Consider the following 21,441-nt stretch of genomic DNA (forward strand, 5'->3'; position numbering starts at 1 on the left):
CCTTAGTTCCTTGGTGCTGGGGCCACCTTAAAGATTGCTGATTCTCCCAGAGACTTGGAATTCAGCAAAATTTGAGAAACTAGGGCTCCATGGGATTCTTCAATCTGGGATTTTCCAAATAATCTTCCATTTTTCCACTTTTTTTCAGTGTCCAGAGAAAGACAAATAATACATCATTCCTCAGAAGGTGCAGTCTGTACTATGTTATTCCCACGGCCACCTGCAAAAAGTTAATTTTTTTTTTTAAGGGCAAAACCGACAATTTCAAATGACTAGTTCAACAGTTGAAATAATGTCCAATGCAGATGAGCAATGTCAAAGGAGCTCAGGCAAATTTTATTTAAAGTCATTTTAATTTTTTTTTTTTAACTTGAGCTGAAAAATCACCATAGGGATGAATGCATTCATTTGTGGGGGAAGATGAAGGTCAGTCATATCCTAGCCAACTTCAACATGGAGATGTAAAGATCCACAAAAATTTGCACAATCAATTCCTTTTTATTATTTTTAGATACCAAAGCAATATATGTCTAAAAAAAAAAAAAAAGGCAGCACACATAGGCCTAATAGGCTCAGCTCAAAACCCATGGAATCTTTTTGACAGGTTTTGTAATGTGGCACAATTTTTGAGACCATACAAGAAAAATTATATGGATTAAGCTATGGCATAATTTCATAGGTTTTGTGACAAGGGAAAGAAGATAATAATTTTTTAATTTAGCCAGAAGAATGCCCCTGGAAAACTTAGTATGGAAGAATCCTTCAATTGCAGGAAGCGGACAGCTCTATGCACTTAAATCCAGTAAGAATTAATAACATTTTATATGGTAATGAGTGAATAAATATTTCTGGAGGAGTAATTTATAAAATTTGCCAATGATGAAGTAATGTGGTGTGAGGGGGGATTATATGTGAACCTTTTTAAAAGAAATATGACAAGGTTTTCTTCGATCGGTATTTCAATCTGTTTCCAAATGCTGCTTCTTTATTGTTGATGTATTCCCAGCTGAAAAATTTCATGCAAACTGGGATTGCAGAATCTGCTGGAAGGTGGTTGCCTGCTTATTCCTTTCATTCTCTGGTGCAGAATGTTTTCAGATTTTCAGAAATCTACCAAATGTTCTTCGGAAACCCAGTCCGTAGGAGAGTTGACATGTTTGCCCTAAGTCTCTCTATGAATTGGAGTACCTCCTGTTTGTTCACCAGTCCTGTAGGATTAAGAGTGTTACTTTTCAGCAGTGTTGTGTCTGCATGTTGGGTTGGTCTCCTTGAAGTATTTCTTTCCTTCAAAAATGTGCTTATTCCACATTTAGGGGGGAAAAATACTTTAGCCAGTGCAATAAATGAAAATTAATTAAAATGCAATTAAGTCAATTTATGACAGACTCTTATCTTTGGAAATTTGAGGCTATTATTCTGAGGAAATTAGGCATAGTCTCTCTATAATTAGAGAGAAAATATATTGAAATGGATAAAGCATGTCAGAGGCTGCCAAAATAGTTGTTTCAAAAAACAAAGATCCTTGAGGGAATGTCCCAAACTCCCAGTTTTATGAAGCTTCAGAATTTGTTTGCAGACCTTTACATTAGCAGGTCTGCATAATTACAGGGATTAAAATGTGCCCGTAAGGCTGCCTGTTTTCTCCTGGTGCTTTCCGTCACACACACACTGCTAATGCCAGCGCAGCTACTGGTTCTGGTAGTGGGAGTCCTATAATGGAAGAAACTTCAGGGAGTTGCCAGCACCTTAAATATTGGTTGTCTAAACCTGGAGCAGGTCTATACACAATAACTACCTGATGCTGGGGATTGGAAGGCAACTTTGTATTCTCTACTGCAAGGTTCCTCCCAGTGAATCAGTATCAACAACGGTTATTTCTCCCTTTCTTTTTCCTCTCCTGAAAGCTTAACCTCTGTTGTTCATGGGAAGTTTTGCATTTGTTTCAAGATCCTTCTAAACCTACAGCTTTATTTTGGTGAGGTGCTGATTCTTCGTCTGATTCAATCACTTTTCACAGAATCCCAGAATCATTGAATGCTTTGGGTCAGAAAGGACCTCAAAAGCACCTAGTTCCAACCCCCTTGCCATAGGCAGGGACACCTTCCATCAGGTCAGATTGCTCAGAGCTCCACCTAGCCTGGCCTTGAACACTGCCAGGGATGGGGCATCCACAGCTTCTCTGGGCAACCTGTTCCAGAGCCTCACCACCCTTACAGTAAAGAAACTCTTCATGATACCTAATCTAAATCTGACCTCTTTCAGTTTAAAGCTATTACCTCTTGTCCAGTTGTAACATGCCCTTATAAAAAGTCTCTATCCAGCTTTCTTGTAACCCCTGTTGGGTACTAGAAGGCTGCTGTGAGGTCTCCCGTGAGTAGCATTCTCTCCAAGCTGAACAACTCCAACTCTCTCAGCCTGTTTTCATAGTAGAGGTGCTCCAACCCTTTAATAATTTTTTTGACCCTCTGCTGGACTCTCTCTAGCAGGTCCACACCCTTCTTATGCTGGGGGCCCCAAACTGGATGCAGTAATTCTGGTGGGGGCAGAGCGAAGTAGAGTGGTGGAATCATCTCCCTTGCCCTGCTGGCCATGCTGCTTTTGATGCAGCCCAGGATACAATTGGCTTTCTGAGCTTCAAGCACACATTGCTGGGTCATACCAAGCTTCTTGTCCGCCAACAGCCCCAAGTGCTTTTCTCCAGGGTTATTTGAAATCCATTCTCTGCCCAGCTTGTACTTGTGCTTGGGATTGTTCCAACTCAGGTGCAGAACCTTGCACTTGGCCTTCTTGAATTTCATGAGTTTTGCAGAGGCCCTCTCAAGCCTGTCCAGGTCCCTCTGGGTGGCATCCCTTCCCTCCAGCACATCAACTGCACCCCACAGCTTGGTGTCGTCAGCAAACTTGCTGAGGGTGCCCTTGATCCCACTGTCTCTGTCACTGACAGAGATGTTGAACAGTGCCAGTCCCGGTACCAACCCTGAGGAATGCCACTTGTCACCAGTCTCTGCTTGGACATCGAGCCACTGACCACAGCTCTTTGAGTGTGACCATCCAGCCAATTCCTTATCCACCGAGTGGTCCGTCTGTCAAATCCATGTCTCTCCAATTTAAAGACAAAGATGCCATGTGGTTCAGTGACAAATGCTTTGCACAAGTCCAGGCAGATGACATCAGTTACCTTTCCCTTGTCCACCACCACAGTAACCCCAATGTAGAAAGTCACTAAATTTGTCAGGTACAGTTTGTCTTTAGTGAATCCATCCTGGTTGTCACCAGTCACATCTTTATTTTCCATATGCCTTTGCATAGATTCCAGGAGGATCTATTCCATTATCACCAACAAGGAGGAGCTGGGGGGGAATGGGAAGCTTCAGGGCAGCCTTGGTGAAGTGACAGTAAACTGTGGAGTTCAAGATCCTTAGGCCACCTAGGAGAGTGCACAGCAAGCTCACTACCCTGGACTTCAGAGAGCAGATTTTGGCCTCTTGAAGGATCTGCTTAGACTACTATGGGATAAAGCCCTGGAGGGAAGAGGGGCCCAAGAAAGCTGGTTAATATTCAAGGATCACCTCCTCCAAGCTTAGAAGGGATGCATTCCAACAAAGAGGAGATCAGACAAAATCACCAGGAGGCCATCATGGACAAACAAGGAGCACCTGGACAAACCCAAACGCAAAAAGGAAGCCTACAGAATCCTTCTTTATACTCCTCAGGCTGCCCCTGGCAGTATCACTGTTGCTGTATCATGTGAAACAGCAGCAACAGGTATTAGTCAGTGAGACTGTATGAGGCTCAGTAGTCTCTTGGTGACATTCCTGATACAACTCCCCAGAAAGAAGCACCTCTCTAGAGAGTGTGTCAGGTCAGCAAGTGAGGACCTCCACACCTCTCAGAAGAGAGTCACCTACTGCTATCACGTTGTCTTTTCTTAGTTGTGCTGGTTGTGATATGGGGAGCAGATGGGGCTGCCTTACTCAGCTCCAGGGTCTCTCCTGATATGATGTGTTGTTGCTCAGTCTGCAGGATGTTGAAGTGATTCTGCAAGGGCACCTCAGGTTTCAGGGAATTCTCTTCTCTATGCATGTCGTTGCCCTTGCAAGCTTCCATTCTTCTGCATTATCACCCCCCTCCTTCTGTGTGTGTTATGTCTTTTTTTGCTATCTCTTTTCCCTGCTCCCCCATTGCATCGTGTTTGAAAGCTGTGAAGAGCAGTCTGCGAGTGGGAGATGCTTTAACGCATCAAATGAAGTAAGCCTCTAGCCTGCTTGCTTTCCCCTTTCATATTCTTACCTGGCCATACTGCAGAGAAATTGTGTACTGCTACTGAACTTTTTAACAGGGATAACAGATGAAGCTGGTAAGTCATGAAGAAATATGCCCTATCTCACCTCTGGTTTTATCAGTTATAATTTAATTTTTCTACTTAGTCAGAAAACTATTCTCTCAACAGCTGCTTTCCTTTGTGCATTTGGTAGCATTTGATGTGTTGGCAGATACTCAACCTTTTTAGCTTGTACAGTCTGTGGAAAAATCTACAAAATATACAAACCCCATTAATTATATGGATTATTTACAGCTTCCTTTATTCTTTTACAGTAAACTTTGTCTAAAATGAGTCATGGTCTCAATAGTACTTTATCAGCAGATTGTCAGAATCTTGTCCTGCAAGCTCCCTGTGTTAGTTCTGCAAGCTCTACACCTCTGCTTTCAGTTTTAGCAATGGTTTTGTCAAATGGGATGTTAACTTCCAGCAGCAACCCATTAGTGTTGCAAAGCATAGTCCTGCTGGGGGTTTGAACTGATTAGACTTTGGGTTATCACAGCATGCCAAATCCAGACTCTCTGGGTTAGTGGCACAGCTTAGGATACGCAGCTGTGAGATAATACCTCCCTTGGCCTAAGTCCAGACTGAGCTGCAGTTCATATACTGCCCTCCAAAAAAACAGGCTTTGTTAGGATAGAAGTGATTGTATGAAACATCAGATTGGCAGGTCAGAGAACATCCATGTTAACACGCCCTGATCTTGTCTGCTGACGCTGCTGTTTATTTAATTCTTGTTTATTATACGCCATGTCTGAGTGTAAAAACACTCCACTGATGTGAGTACACGTACACGCAAACATTCTGCAGAATCAGATCCCAAATATAAGCAGTTTTCAATTCAGAAAAAAAAAGTATTGGAAAAGTTGTTATCTTAAGCACATGCAGAGACATTGCAAAAGTTTTAACATAACCAGATTCACTTACAAGAGATCTGCAAGATAATGGTAAAGAAAAGTTGTATATGAATATATCACTTTCATACATATTTATAAACTAAATTCTAAAGGCAGAAAGAAAGGCACAGCAAACACAAAATAGGCAAGTACACATTTTTTTTCTGTACTTCCACAAATTTTTATGAAATAAGTATTTGAAATTTACAACTTACTTTCCATTTTGAAGAATAAAACTTTTTTCCCATCCTGAGGTATCTGAATGGAAAATTCTAATGTAGCTTGTTGATCATACTCCCAAATGGCAGTTTTAAGAGCTTTACCTTAAATTGGATTTAAAATTAATTCCAAAGGGACTCTTTAAAAATGTAGTGTCATTCACATGTCTTCAGCTCTGCACTGTTTTCTTAGAAGAGAGTAATTGGTGCACAAACAGACTTTCAGTTGTGTGAGACAATTGTGTCTCAATTGTGTGAGACAGCTTGCATGCTAATTGTAATGGTAATTAAAGAGGAAAGTGTTAACGAGGGCAACAAAAGGTGCTCTCTTGTGGTGTTTTGAAATGTGACAAACTGCTGGTTCCATAATGTTGTTTCTATTCTATTTATGTAATATGGAAAAGTGTGCCTTCCTGTCTTCACTCTTTTTTTTTGGACGGTTCTGGGCTGTATATTTTTAAGTGACTTGATCATTGATAGCACTGTAACACCCAACGGAGTGTGCAACAACCACAGCCTTGAAAGGTTTTACTGTAACCCAGCTTCTTCAAAAATTACTCACAAAATTTTATGCTGCCAGGGTGTCTGGTGACCATGAATACATTTGTCTTGTGTTAAAGGTGTTGCAAAAATGAAAACAAACAACTCTTCCTTTGCTTTTCTCTTCATCCCCAAAAGTCTGGCGTGGAGTGGGGGCTGGTGGGGAACTAAACCAAAACCCTACAGTGCTGATATAGCATTAAAGTGTCAGGTTTGAATATAGGATTTGGAAATGAAAATTAAAAGTACAGTTGACAGTCTCCACAAATGACAACATCATCTGTTCAGTAACATATATGTTTGGTGTTGTGAATGACAGACCTAGTCCATGTGCTCTAGATAGCTACCAAATGTCTCTAAACTTAGGAGACTCTGGTGTTGCACTCTTGCCATTTTCGCTACTGTACAGCACCAGGTAAATTATAAGAGAAATATATTAAAATATCCACCCCTCTTTTGTTTAAAATAAATTAAAAGAAAACACAAACCAACCACCAAACAGTGGAAGTGTGGCCCTGTAGGCAAAGTAAATTGCATGAGTCTGTCTCCAGTTTTGTAACTGTGGCTACCACTTTCCTCCTGAAAATATGTCAAATCTGCTACCCTAAAAAAGAAACCCTTCTGCAAATGTTTGTGCAACAGAAATAGGTTGCAAGAAGATGACGATGTGATTTCTAAGTATGAATGAAGCTGATGATGTATTTTTATAACAGAAAATGTTTGTGTTTTAAATCTCCTCCTTTGGCATCACCTTTCTGTTTATGTGAATCTAGGAAAAAGAGGCTGACCAAATACAGAAAACAAGTTTTAAATGAAGTCACTTGGGAATACGATTCTGCTGTGGTGTAGGATACATCTCTAGATCGACTACCCTCTCTCTTGGATTTTATTCGTGCTTTGGTAAGGAAAGTCCTGAATACATTATTGTTTTAAGAAAAATAGTTAAGCAAACAGTGTCTCTGCTCTGTAGGTGTACTAGGCACGGAGTTAAAAACTTGGCTTTTGTCAGGGATTTTTTTTTTAGATCTTATAGCCTAAGGGGTAAAAACCAACTCACATTAGCATTACTGTACACTATACTGTGAGATTGGTATTGAGATGTTTTACATAACAGTGTGAAGCTTCTACCTACATTTTGGTTTTCTGTTTTAGATCAAAAATATCGCAGTAAAAGATTACACAATTTGTACAGATGCCTTTTGAGGAAGTTCCTTTATGCAGAGCTGGAGGGGAGGCAAGATGTTGGCATAGCTGTTGACCTAAAAACCTGCTATGCCAACATATTGTCATCTTTCCTGTCTGTTTGCGGCAGAGGGAAGTTATTCATTGTAATGGGCATTTGAAACAACTTTAGTCTTTATAGATAACTCAAGGTATCATTTCTCTGGCCCTGCCTTTAAGTCAATGTAGCTGTGACTCAGTTGCATAACAACCAAACGAGGGACAGGATTTGACTGGATTTTTTTTTTTGTTACTCAAATGACAAACATCTTACCTTGCTGGGGAAAAAAATTAGTGTACAGATGCAGTAAGAAAGGGGCTTTGAGGAGACCATCAGCAGACAGGACAAGAATTGACTGTTTTGCTGTCTGACCTGTAGACCTTTGCAGAGAGATTATGAGTTGTCATTTAGCAACCTGCATATAAGTATTTCTGTTTACATAACTTTCCCCTTTCTGATTATATTCTCTTTTCCTATGTACTTTTAATGTTTGTACTTTCTGTTAAGTCATCTAGTAAAGGGTTTTGAGCAACAAGAATACAGTAGTAGTCCAAAAGTAAATGAACACCCACTAAAGAAATATTGTAGCTGCATTTCACTGCTCTGTTTCCAATACTTAATTAAGAACAATAAAACAGTAAAACTTGATCTTGAAGAAAGTCTCATGGTTGCTGTACAGATTTGCTGTACAAATCTTGAAAAATACAAATTGCATGTAGCAATTTCATCATTCGTTTACTTATTCTACATACCATGTTACTTCACAGAATTAGAGTTTTTCTTAGAGAATGTAAAATTAGAGGCTTGATTGGGAGTAGTAGTGCTACTTAAAAAAAACCATATGGAAGCAGAACTTGTGTACATTTTCAGTAGCTCTTCTACACTCACAACACTTTCTGTCACTCAAGTATTGAGTTTGACCCGTGTATGAAAGTATAAAATAGTCTATGAGAGGTCAATTACTGATCACCATCACGGGCAAAACAGACTCAAAGTGGGGATGTTACTTCAATTTACTACTAACAGGATTCAAGAAAAAGAGTGAGAAGTAAAATAATCTTAAAAACACCTTCCCACCACCCCTCCTTCCTTCCATGTTCTCCCTCCTCCCTCCCAGTGGTGCAGGGGGACGGGAATGGGGGTTACAGTCAGTTGTTGTTTCTGCCACTGCTCAGGGAGAGGAGTCCTTCCCCTGCTCCTGTGGGGTCCCTCCCACGGAAGACAGCCCTTGATGGACCTCTCCAGCATAAGTCCATCCCTCAGGCAGCAGCTCTTCCCAAACTGCTGTCCATGGGTCACTCCTCCATGGGGTCAGTCCTTCACCAATGAGCTGTACTGGCGCAGGTCCCTCACAGGGGCCACAAGTCCTACCCAGGAAAAACGTGCTCCAGTGTGGGCTTCCCTCTCCAGGGGCTGCAGGTCTCCAGGAGGACTCTACTCCATCCTGGGCCTCCCAGAGGGTCACAGCCTCCTTCAGATATCCACCTGCTCCAGCATGGGCTCCTCCATGGGCTGCAGGGGGGTCTCTGCACCCCGATGGTCCCCCATGGGCTGCAGGGGCACAGCTGCTCCACCATGGTCTGCACCAAAAACTGTTATCTTTTTGGTAGATTTGCTAATGTTTAAAAGTTTAAGCATTTTAGATTTAAAACTTGATTTCGTTTTTCCAGCATTCGTCAAAACCAAATGCTTCTCTGTTCAGAAAAACACTTTTTCTGTGCTTTTCACAACAGCTGTGGCTTAGAAGAGTAGCCTACTAACACAGCACTGTGCCATTGACTCTTGTCTTAAGCCAAGGTATGACTGTGTTTCTGGCAATTGCAGATTTGCCTGGAACGTAATTCCCTGATGATGAGTTTCTAGGCAATAACTTTTAGCTTTTGTTCCTAATAAGCAGGGAATATAGAAACAAATACATGTACCAGGAAAGCCCAGCTTTTTACTAACCATTTAAATAACAGGTCCTGGGTCTTTAAAAATAAAAGTTTATTCTTAAAATAAAGTTTGCAGGTCATGAGACAGTTTTCCTCAGAGTTTTTAGGTGTGAGAGATACTCACAATATTTTTCCTTACCCTCCTTTCCGCTAAACTTGCAAGAGTTTCAAAAACTATTTGCATTTTTTTTAATGTATGTTCACTAAACATGTGAGACTGGAATGGTTTCTATATTTATGTCTCAATTTAAATGCAGATAGAAATCATAGCACCATTTAAGAAAGTAGTTATTTTTTCCCTTACTTTGTGTTTATTAAGAGGGAAGAAGTTATTTTACACTCAAATACTAATATTTCATAGATATTTCATGGCAGCTCTTTCATTTTGAGCTCTGTTTATGGTTATGTTGTTGAATTATATAGTATATTATGACAGAACAATGACCTCAGAATAGTCTTGTAGTTATGTGCAGGTAGCCTTCTTTCATACCTAAACTGCTGCAGAACCTTAAGTCTAAGGTGTGTCACCTCATGAACCAACTAAATTAGAATAGGTCTCAAAAAACCCCTGGCAAACTCAAACCCACAGAAAGTTGCAATTCAGAATTTAAGAGGGAAAAGTTAACATAATTCCACTGGAGAATCCTCAAGTGTTTAGTAAAAGGCTAAAGAAAGAGAGCTGAGCTTTTTCTTTTCAAATTTGAAGTAGCATTAAAAAAAAAAAAAAAACAAACAACAAACAACCACTCCATGAATCAAATACTCTTTGTCTGTCCCTCCTTTCGAATATGTCACTGTCGTATGCAAGCATGTTACTACTACCCTGTAACTTCAAGGTTTTAAAAACACGAGTCCATATAAAAAAACACAGGTAAGACATACTTGGATGTGAACTGATGTGCAGTATTCTTAGGCCTTGAAAAATAAGGCATTTCAACAGCAGGTCATGAAGAAGTTTTGGTGTGGTATTGACTGAACTGACTAAAGCCTTGACCAGTTAATTAGAATTCATTACAAACAACAGCATATCATAGGATGGTTTTGATGGGAATCTGACATCATAGAATATTATAAATTCCCAGAGATTATCAGAAGGGGCAACTTCTTAGGTATTTATTTTACTGTGTTAAGCATTTCCTTTTGTCTGCTGCTTTAAATTGGATTTCATTCAAATAAAAAAAGATTGGAACCCAAAATTCGCATCTTCTGAAGCATTCAGAATTTTCTGAGGTTTGCTGGACTGGGACAAGAAGCTGAATTTTTTTAAACATTCTGAAAAGCTTTGACTTAGCATTTCTGAAAAACTGCATTTCATCTGCACTGAAACTTTTTGTTTCAGCTCCAGCTTTACATAATGCAATGTTTCGGTAAAAAACTCATAGAGCCTAAAGAGCCTAAACAATACTAAGCCTTATCTTCAACCATCTGCATTAAAATAAGCATATTCTGTGAAGATAGATGAATTATGGCAAAATCTTATTTCTGTAGGAAGCAACTGTGCTGTAGAAACTGTACGTCTGCTATACCATAGATAATGTAAACTGTGCCTACTACATCATGAGAAGCATAATAAGTGCACTTCAAGTAAAGTATAACTGGTTTACTTACGTATAAATGTGTGTATATAAATTTAAAATTTATGTTAAAGGTGATCTGATATGTTCAGAAGAATGAGAAATGGTGCAGAAAAGAGCTGAGCAAGAACAAGGAAAATTATCCATCTCTTTCTTGCCAAATACAAGACTGGGCAGAATTATAAGGAAAGGGAAGGCAAGGGCCTGGGGTGAGATTCTGACCTTGCTGGTGTCAGCATAACTATTGTTCTGACCTTGTTCAGGATGAAGATAAAGTCGTGGAATAATTTTGCTGTTAGCAAGGTCTGGTTTAGTACATCTTTTATTTACTTCAATCCTTAACAGTGCTCAATACTGTGCTTCACTCATCCTAACAGATTCCTTGTTACTAGCACTTACATACTCTGCTCCTGCTTTGATACAGCAGTAGAGGGAACTTGGAGGCCTCTTTGTGTTGCCAAAAAAGAAGAGAATTTGTCCAGGAGGGAGATGGAGAATGCAACATGCAATTACTCCACCAGGCAGCCCAGTGGGTGACCTTTATTAGTCAAGATTCAACAGCAGTTCGCCTGCTTGGCGCCTGTGACCATGGAACTACACTGTGTCCAAAATAGGAAAGTAGCATTAGTTGTGGGGGTTGGGGGTGATAGAGGCAAAGTATCTTCAGAAGTAAGTGAAAGAGGAAGCAAAGAGACTGTATTTCCAGTGATCCAATTATCCCCTTGTCTGGATCTGGCGCTTAGAATCTCTATCTCATTTCATGTGACTACATGTTCTGTATAGCACTGATTTTACTCTGCCCTGCTACCTGGTAATTGTTAACACAATTGAGACATGCAGTGAGGCAAGAAAAGGCACAGAACAAATGTTTCTGTTGTTTCATACTTTGGTGATCATGGCACAAGTAAAAACAAACTGCTTTTTTCAGTCTGTTGACTTGTCTGAAGAGCAGCTGTAAAAGTTGTTCTGGAAGACAGAGGCCTATCCTCATCCAAAATAACTGCAAAACATCTTTCTTGGAGGGAGATTATAACTGTTCTCTCACAGCACACACAGTCCTGCTGCATAAGTCAAAAGAAGAAGTAGTCCACAAATGAAGCACTGTATTGAAAGCTATTTGTCAACAGCATTGTTTGCTTCTTACCTTCTAATTTTTTTTTAAGTAAATGACAAAGACCTTGCTGGCCTGCCTTATTGAGTGAAATTGGAAGTATCGAAGACAAAAAGGTGAAGTAACATCTCAATTCAAAAAATCAGTTTGACTCTAGGTTGACCATCAGTAACAGTTTCTTAAAATATTCTATTCCACAATCAAGTAATTTCTTAGATTTTTTTTTCCAAGAGCATATTCATGCTAGTACTTGATGCATACTCAGTTTTCAATAGCTCCTTTGTCCCTAGCATTAAGAATTTTGGATCTACTTAGAATAGTTTCACTCATCGCTTCTGTCAGCTCTGGAGAGCATTTCTGATCTTCAATAATTCAGTGACAAATTGCATTATTTTGTTATATGGTTTCTAAACTATTAAATGATTATTAAGATTAGTTACCTATTTGAGTTGTGGGAGCTCACTTTTTATATTCACTGCTGTATTTGTGTTCTTTTAGAAATGAAAAATTTTCCAGTTGTGAAATACATGCCTAACTGGAGAGTAAGAAAAAGGAAAAGAGACATAATTGAGTAGGAAATGGAATGAAACTATCTATTTACTGCCATTCAAGGAGGAAAAGGTAGGATTACTGGGGAAAGACAGGACAAGGTTAATAATGAAAGTAGTTCTGCTTTCTCAAGAACAAGAAGGGACTGGATGAAAGTTGGCATGTACAGAAGGAAAACTGTTGCAAATCTCTTTCCTCTTTTTCCATCACCTGATGAAACTTGCTTATGTCTTCTGCTGACCTGTATGCATGCGTGCATACAGAAAGATTTATTGGTTGATTCATAGGTAGATAAATATGAGTGTGTGTGCACAGTAGCAATTTTGAAATATATTGCTAAGAATCTGCTTGAGGTATTTTAAAATTAACACAGCACCAAGTCATTTTTTGTTAACTTTCCTACCTCAAAATCAGTCTTCTCTGAGCCACAATGAACACAAAAAAAGCACAAACACAAATTCCCTTAGACAGCACAAAAAAAAAAGAAGCTACAATTTCTGTGAATAAAGTTCATGTTTCTTACACCCCTGTTTTACAGTCAAAAAGCTGGTAAATAAATTCCTACAATTCCTAAGAAATTATCATTAAAAGCAAAAGGTATTTCTCATTACTATCTTCAGATACCTATTATTCTTCTCCAAGTGTGTATCTAAAATAATTTTAATTAATGTGGTACTTATTCAGGAAATACACTGGATTTACTTGAAGTAACCATCATCTGGATAGTTGCTAATGTGGGCTCTTGTCTGTTCATTTATGTAGATATCCCATTTCCAGGTATAATATACATAATACAGCAAATTGATGTGATCATTCCTCTACCAATTGCTAAGCTATTTTCCAACAGTTTGCCAGCAAACACTGTGTGCACTCCTCTGCTTCCCTCTTCTGCTGAATTTGTAGAATAGAATATAAGAATTAACCTGTGTATATATTTAACAGTGCTTGGGTAGCATATTCTCATAACAGGGTCATAAAGCCAGTCAAAAGTGAGTAAAAAAACCCATCCAGAATTTGGGTGGCGTGAAAGATCTCCAGTGCAATGTCCCTTCTGAGCTCAGGGGTGACTTCGCAAAAATCTCATCTGGGAGAGCTATACAGTTGCTTTATCCAAATGTCCTGACCTGCTGTAATGGTACTACAAGGCTGTATCCTTTTTTAATATTCCTTTCTCTGACTTTAAGCAGGGTAAAGAACAGATGAAGAAGGATGCAAACAATAAACACCTGTAACTTCAGTACTGTTAAGGAAGCTTATTTGAGTAACTGTGATTTCATGCATATTGCTTACCTTGATCATCTCTTCAGTTCATGGCATATAGATCTTCAGGGCAATATATCTCCTTATATCTCTTCCATTCCAAAACAGGTGGACGAAGTTATTTCCTAAGGGAAATCTGACATAACAGCGAGAACTTGAAGACTCACATATTTACACATGTTCCTCCAACAGCTGCTGGCTATTGCCCAGACAGGAAAGCAGTAACTTGTACCTCCCACGTTACGTTTCTCAAACACAATCAGAAATAATCAATATGACCAAGTTTTGCCCCCAGGTATTTCTTTGGAGCTACCACCACCTTTCCAAGAAGCAGGAATTTTTCTCAAAATAGAGTTTATGCTGTATCTTCAACAAAAGCCAGAAAGTCTTCAATGGCTCTTCAAATAACCAGTGATTTACTCTGTTAAGGATTTATGAGACAATAATAGCAGAAGAAATAGCACTATAGCAATGAAATGATGTAAGTAAATCCAGAAAAAATACATAGTTTCACTAGGGTACAGTACTGGTGGATCAGGTCTCCACCCCTAAACTGTCCCTAAAGTTTGGAGGTTTTTTATTTTGTTTTTCCTCTTTGGATTACTTCATACAGAAAAAACAGAATTGCACATAATTTGTAACTGGTTCTCTATGGAAACTACTCAACAGCTATAGAGTTTAATTCCTGAGGGAATGGCCTGGAGTTGTGTCAGGGGAGGTTTAGATTGGTATTAGAAAGAGGTTCTTCACCCTGGCTGGGCACTGAACAGGCTGCCCAGAGAAGTGGTCACAGCACCAAGTCTGACAGAGTTCAAGAAGTCTTTGGACAACGCCCTCAGGTGCATGGTGTGGTTGTTGGGAAAGTCCTGTGCAGGGCCAGAGTTGGACCCGATGATCCTTGTGGGTCCCTTCTGACTTAGGATATTCCATGACTCTGTGATTCACAGATAGCTGCATGTTTTTGCAGCTTTTCAAAATCCTCCTTCAGAATTCTGTAGTATACACTGCTCTTACTGCACAGCAGTGATTCTCCGAGATTCTTCCAGAATGATAACCATTTTCTGTTTCATTCTATTATCTTCTCTATGAACAAAGAAGTCAGTCCAAGTATTTTGCACACGAATATAACCCTATTCTCTCAGGTTTGTATCTTACGTAGAATTTCGTCGTCTTTGCTACATGAGTCTTGGATAACTTTTCCACATAAAAGTACTAGTAAAACTCGGTAAATTTGAATCCAATTTAAATTCATGAAGTGTCAGATATAAAAAGATGCATGAGTCTGTAGTAGCTGAATTGAATACGTATAAAATATATTCTGAAGAACATGAGAAGCAACAATAGTGCTGAATGAACTCATGAAGATATATTTAAAGAAAAAAAAAATACTTCTGGCCACAATAGGTAATTTATCTCCAGAGAAAAGACTTCAGTGAAATTTCTAGGCCTGTCACTGTGTCACAATTGCAGTCAAAAGTAATTGAGACATCTCAAAAAAATCGGCTTTGTCTCCTGAACCACGGTGTTCCTTATGTATATAATGAGGGTGAAGTGTTGCATATTAAAAACTGTTAGATCAGCTCAGGTTAGGGCATGACGTATCCAAAATTCCTGTCCTCTGATGTGTATCAGGAGTACAGCAATGCATGGGTAAGAAGGGGATTCAGCCCTTATAGCCTTGGCAGGGCACAGTGCACCCATCCTAGGTGGTGTGCCTTCACATTTATTGCCACCCACTGGTTCACTGTGGAGTGCTACCAGTACCACTAGTGTTTATGATATACCTTCAGGAAAAAGTCCCCTTTGTTTTGGTGTCGTACCTACTGATACAAACAAATCAGTTACGCTCTTTAAGAAGATATATATTCTTGTGCCTACTAGTTTTAAGTAAGTTTAGTGTTATAATTTAAATAAAACAAAAAATTCTCTGTTCAAATGCAGCAAAATATCCTCCCCTGATCTGCTTTGTATGATGACTGTTAATTCCATCGATGCAAATGAGAGGTGAATTTATAATAAAATTATGGTTTGTACAGTATCCTCCATGGATATGTCACGCAAAAAGTGATAATCTCTCATTTGCCTTTATGCTTTTCATTAGAGTCTTAATTTTAGTTGCATTTTTGTTTAATGCAGCAGCCCATTGTCATCATTAGTCTCATTTCTGTGATCTCCATTTGGCAAGGAAGTGCACATTGGTGTGAAGTGTTACCTGTTTTATGGATAAATGCAAGCAGAGAACAGCTGTCAATGTTGTCTCCAAAGGAACATGAGCTGGGAGACAAGGTTGACCCCAGCACAGGCAGTGCCCTCACCAATGGGGCAGACCTGGGTGTTTGTAACAGGATCCCAGAGAAGGTAAGAAAGGAACCAGATCCAGAATCCATCAGAGGAATGCAGTCAGAGGAGATGGGTCTGAAGACAGGACTGGAGACAGGACTGGAGACAGGATGAGGGGTCCCATGCAGGAAACAAGGTGCCTACAGCATAAGTCCAACCTTCCTCCAGAAGACAGAGCTGGTGACTGAAAGGCCCATGTTTGAGCTGAAGAGGGCCTCACACAGGTGGGATGAGGGACTGGAGGGGGAAAATAAGGCCCCAGGTAAGGCTGCTTAGGTCCCTTAGTTCCTTTTTGTGCAGTCCCCCTTCCCAGCAAGGGGTGTTGTCACACCTCTCTGAGATCTATTATTGAAAGATGACTTGTGGGGGGTTGTAAGGGGTCACAGATCCTCTAGACAGGCAAAGTATAGCGTCATGCTCCACCTTGCTCTGTTGCAAAAATAAAATAACATAAATCCAATACCCAAAATCCTATTCATCACAGTTAAGCTAACACACTCATTTAGGCAAGAGATGGCTGCTTGCTGAGAATATAATTCTATTACAACACTGCCACCTCTTGTTCTTCTGCTTGTTTTATTTTTACCCAACTCCAGTCTGCAGTGGATCCAGCACAAGCACAAAGGCATAAAGTCTCCACTACTTCTGTTGAACTGAAACCTTACAAGGAATAGCAAATGACTGGATGCAGCACCATATTCTTCCCTATGAGTTACAAAAAGGTGGGAAGTTTGAAAACATCCACAGACACATCCTGTCAGTGTTGACTGGTGCGTAACTGTTTTCTCTGCTAAGTCAATAAGGTACTGAAAGAAGGGAGGGGAAACAAACAAAACCTACAACAAAAACCCAGAACCCAAGCAGCAGCAAAACCCACCCCACCAGAATATGTCATGGAATTTGTCCTGGGCCTCTGAAATATACTGTGCCTGTGCAATGTTATCTCCAAACTCTGTGACTTCTGATGTGAACTTCAGTTGTCCTCTCAGTACTTGCCCCATCTGCTACCCCAGAAGCTGCTACCCAGAGGCATATATTTTCCAGATGCTGGTTAGTGAAGAGGACTCTGTGCCTCCACCAGGGACACCAAGTCTGAGGATTATGTGGAACCTCCTGGAGAAGACTTGGCTGCAGAAAAGCAATGTAAATTTATCACCTTTGAGTTTCGACTAGGTGGTCTCTGGGAAGAGGTTTGGCATGCTCCAGAAGGTGGATCGCACTGCACTAGCAGTTATGACATGAGGAAAGCCCACAGAAAGCAAGGAGAAGAGACAAAATGGACAAACTGGCTGGGCCTCTGTACTGCTGCTTGATATTCAACTAACTCTTTGATTGGTGTTTCACTGGTGACAGAGATGTGTTTTCTGCATGGGTTCCTTGATTTCTAGGAATTTTTTTGTATTTCATCTTTATTTCTTTCAGGAAGCTTTAGGGAGCAGTTCTAAATAACATCCTCTTTAATTAACACTTTTTGCTATGCTTTTTCATGATGTCCCTTTATGTTTCAGTCTTGGTGTGTGAAGAGGTTGAGAAGGGGTGTCATGTTTTAGCCAAACCTATGAACCTGGGAGCTGCCAGAGGCCTGGTGAGGTAGACCCACAGCCGTGGTCCCCTAGGCTGTGGGGCCAGCAGAAAGTGCTGGTCAACCCACCACACAGAAAAAAATGACCTGCCAACCAGTCCGCCAGCAGCAGGATTCACATCTGTTTCCAGTTAGAAGATCCAATCAAAAATAAAATTTTCATCTTGAAATGGAGTCGCCAGCAGGCAAGCAGATGTACCACGGTTGGGTCCTAATGGGCTGAGACTTGAGGCAGCTGGGATTTTTTACTTCATACTCAATAAAAACATAATTTCTGAACCACAGGATTGAGCCCAAAGTTTCTTGCAACCCTCACTGGTGTCTAAACCCAAGATGAATGCTTAAAAGCTGTGCTGTTTGTTTTGGGCACTCGGTTGTGTGTAGGGCCCACCTTGGAAGTGTTAGTAAGGTGAAATCAAGAGATCTTTTAAATGAAAAAATGGTGTAATCTCATGTAAACGATTTTAGGAGTGAAAAATATGCAAATGGCAACTCTATCCTGACTGTTACAGCACAAGTTTCCCTCCCACGCTATTTTTTCTTAATCTGTACAATAGAAACAACTGTAATGCAATATGTGTCATCTGTATAATCAATGTGCTTAGAGCCCTCAGGTTAATGCATGCAACATTGCAGAGAGTATTGTCATAATGACAGTGTCAGGCAAGTAAACCATAAATGCCAGTTCCCTTAAGTAAGGGTTTAGATTTATAATTTTGATCATTATGTAAACCACATTTATAATTTTGAGCACTGTGATCAGGCAAAACAAGAACTATAAAATTAACATGTGAGCTGAATAATTCTTGATAAATTTTAGTCCAATATTTTGTGTTTCAGTCCAATTCTGTGTAAATAAACCTGCATGTTGAGACTTGGGGCTGGACACAGTGCTGAGGGGACCATCAAACACCCAGCCTATGTGCTCTATGCCTGAAAGCATCTAGTACCTAAATATAAGTCCTTGTTATTGTTTGTATGGGAACCAAACACAGGTGCTACAAAAAGTATTCCATTATTCCACAAGAGATCAAGAGCTAACGCCTACAGTTTGGGAAATACCATAAAACATAAATCCATGAGCACAGTTACCCCTGACACTTGCCTCCAGCCCTGCGAATGCACTGTCACATCTCTCCCCCACAGGCCAGCACTCACACACAGTCACAAAAACTTCAGTCACAGCTGGTTGCCATCTCCACCTGGAAAATCCCACTGCTCTATCTCTGCTCACTCCATATCCCTTCTCTCTGTAAGGTCCTCCCTGAACAGTGTTCTAACCATTTGCACCATGGCCCTTGCACTAATTTAACACTCCCCTCCTGACCTCCCCCAACATACACAGCATCCCAGATTAGTACTGCCTGGGCCACGAATGGCATCCCCAAGTCTTGTGGCCCCATCTGCTACAACAGCCTTCAAACTCTGGACGTTTTCAGCTGCTCTTTATTTTCTCTTTCTCTGGGCTAAGAAGAGCTTGTCCCTGGCCTGGAAAAGAATAACTAATAATAACAACAACAATACCCAGAAACAACAATAACAGCAAAAATAATAGTAATAATACTTGTAAAAAAATGAATAGTATTGCAGTTAGTTTTTCTGTACCTCTTTCAGCCAGAATTGCTTACATGCTTTTACTCTTCAGGAGTAAAGCAAATGCCTTACAGAAATCTCTTCTTCTCACACAGCTCTGGGTTTCTCATATAAATTCATGCTCTCTGCAGCACCAAATATGAAACCTGTTTTTGCGTCTTTCCCCTGTGTCTGCCCATTCAGCCCCTCATCTCTATGCTGATGGAAGTAACAGCTGATTCTGGCAAACACAGCCACAGATGAGTTGTGATAAAGGAGAGTCAAGAAGTTCCTTCAGTGATCCATCTTTTATGGGAATCAAACATAAAGCAACAAAGATGATCCAGCTCATGATGGTTGACCCCACTACATTGCCTCCCCAGCCTGGAGATGAACCCTGTCCTCTCTCAAAGGAAAACCTGAGGTCCAAAGCTTCTGCATTTGGCCCAATCCCTCTGGGTGCCAGTGGGGAAGGAGCATCCATCAGCTTAGCAGCACCAGAAAACAGAACTTCAATTTTCAGTCCTAATGACCTGGCTAAAGTACACAGTTGAAATAGTTTTGAAGAAACCCTTAGAATCTCACTCTGAGTGCTGGGGATTCCTGTGTGTGAATTAAATCTTCCAAAACACGAAAATCAGAACACTGACTTTATTAATAGAGACAAACAAAGGATTGAAACATGTAAGGAGTTTGCTGAAACACACAGTGTACCTGTGGAGGACAGACATACTTATATACATCAGTTCATTGTAGAAACGTGAGCCATTTGGTCTAGATGACTAGGATATCCCCAGGTAGTTTGCAACGGATCCAGACAGCTTTCTCTCCGTGGTGGCTCCGGTAAAGCAACTGATTTCCCCCCAGCCCCACCCCAGCCAGGCTAGTGCCGGACCCCTGAACACCACCAGTATCTCACGCAGGACTTTGTGCAGCACAGGGTGAGCACAACCGGATTTGGCCTGAAGCCAGCAGCGCAGGCAAACCCCACAGCGGGCTGCGGGCCGCTCGCTCTGGGGTGTGCTGACCCCGGACCTCTCAGCTGCGAGGCAAGAAAGAGAGGTCGGGGTGTTTTGGACACACCCGCTTCCCGCCCCCCCATCTTACCCCCAACCACCCAGGGGAATCCCCCCCATCTTACTCCCAACCACCCAGGGGAATCCCCCCCATCTTACCCCCAACCACCCAGGGGAATCCCCTGGCCCCAGCTCCTCCAGCCGGCAGCGGGTGGATGTTCCCAGCGCGAGGAAAGGGCCGGACAGCCCGGGGCACGGCACGGGGCCAGTCCCGCTTCCCGGCACGGCTCGGCACCACTCGGCTGTGCACCGGCACTGCAGTTCCCGGGATCGGCACCTCTACTCGCCAAGGCGCGGCCCAGGATTTCCCTGGACGGACAAAAACAAGCGAGGAGGAGGAGAGGGAGGGGAAGAGGTGGGACGGGGGAGAGAAAGAAAACAGCTCCACGGATGTCGGATGTCACGGACGGCGTTACATGGGCGACGCGGGGGCTTCTCGCTGCGTTTCTCGGGCGAAAGTGCTGCGGGAAGTCGTCGCTGTCACCCCAGGCCGGCACGTCGGGCGGCCAGACGTCGGTGCCTGCTCCCAGCGGCTTGTCCCGGGGCGTCCCTGCTTACAGGCACTTGAGGAGGAAGGAATTGCACGAAGTCCCCCGAGGGCAGTCGCAGAGCTTCCCGATGCGGGCCCCCTTCCTCACGGCACACTGCTCCCCGGCGTCGCACTGCGGGCACCGGCCGGCGGTGAGGAGGGGGGTTCTATTCCGTTCTGTCCCGTCTCGTCCCGCCATTCCCCTTCCCTTTTTTTCCCTTCCCCATCCCGGTCTCATTCTGTTCCGTCCCGTCCCGTCCCGCCTCATTCTGCGCTGGCCCCTTCCTTTCCCTTCTTTTTCCTTCCCTGTCCCGTCCCGTCTCTCCCCGTCCCGTCCCGCCCCCTTCCCTCTCCTCTTCCCTTCCCATCCCGCCGGGACACTCACCATGGGCACTTGCCCGAACTTCTTCTCGTAGTGCGGTCCCCGCTTGCTCTTCAGCTTCTCCAGCACCTCCTGCAGCGCCTCGATCTGCCGAGAGACCCCCGCAGCCCCGGTCAGACCGCGCCCGGCCGGGCGGGTCCCACCGCCCCCGCCCCGGCCCCGGCCCCCCGCCCCACCAGCTCCTTCTCCCGGGAGGCGCCGCCGCCGCCGGGCGCTCCCAGGTCCCGGGCGCGGCGCGGCGGGGCCGAGCCCTGCCCGCGGGCGCTGAGCAGCAGCGCGGCCGCCACGGCGCAGAGCGCCAGGGCCCGGCAGCTCTCCATGGTGCTGCCGCCCCG

General features: G+C 42.2%; 1 protein-coding gene across 2 annotated transcripts; it reads right to left on the minus strand.

Moving 5' to 3' along the window:
• Positions 1-20,285: 20,285 nt before the first annotated feature.
• On the minus strand, positions 20,286-21,441 carry CARTPT (CART prepropeptide). Of its 2 annotated transcripts, XM_064640981.1 has the most exons (4): positions 21,283-21,441; positions 21,110-21,193; positions 20,754-20,857; positions 20,286-20,656 (listed from the first exon to the last, which is right to left on the minus strand). In XM_064640981.1, the coding sequence occupies exons 1-4, from the start codon at positions 21,424-21,426 to the stop codon at positions 20,608-20,610; spliced, it is 381 nt and encodes a 126-aa protein (XP_064497051.1). In that variant the 5' UTR covers positions 21,427-21,441; the 3' UTR covers positions 20,286-20,607. The 2 variants fall into 2 exon arrangements, with proteins under 2 accessions (XP_064497051.1, XP_064497052.1); XM_064640982.1 differs by having other exon boundaries at positions 20,286-20,857.

This window comes from Pseudopipra pipra, chromosome Z, assembly GCF_036250125.1.
Source record: "Pseudopipra pipra isolate bDixPip1 chromosome Z, bDixPip1.hap1, whole genome shotgun sequence".
NCBI lineage: Eukaryota > Metazoa > Chordata > Aves > Passeriformes > Pipridae > Pseudopipra > Pseudopipra pipra.

Bases quoted from the DNA above. Each gene is read 5' to 3' on its own strand.
- CARTPT (XM_064640981.1), bottom strand. From the start codon at position 21,426: ATGGAGAGCTGCCGGGCCCTGGCGCTCTGCGCCGTGGCGGCCGCGCTG. The intron at 21,194-21,282 runs GTGGGGCGGGGG...GTCTCTCGGCAG, and splicing joins CCTCCCGGGAGAAGGAGCTG to ATCGAGGCGCTGCAGGAGGT. The intron at 20,657-20,753 runs GTAAGCAGGGAC...GACTTCCCGCAG, and splicing joins TCCTTCCTCCTCAAGTGCCT to CACTTTCGCCCGAGAAACGC.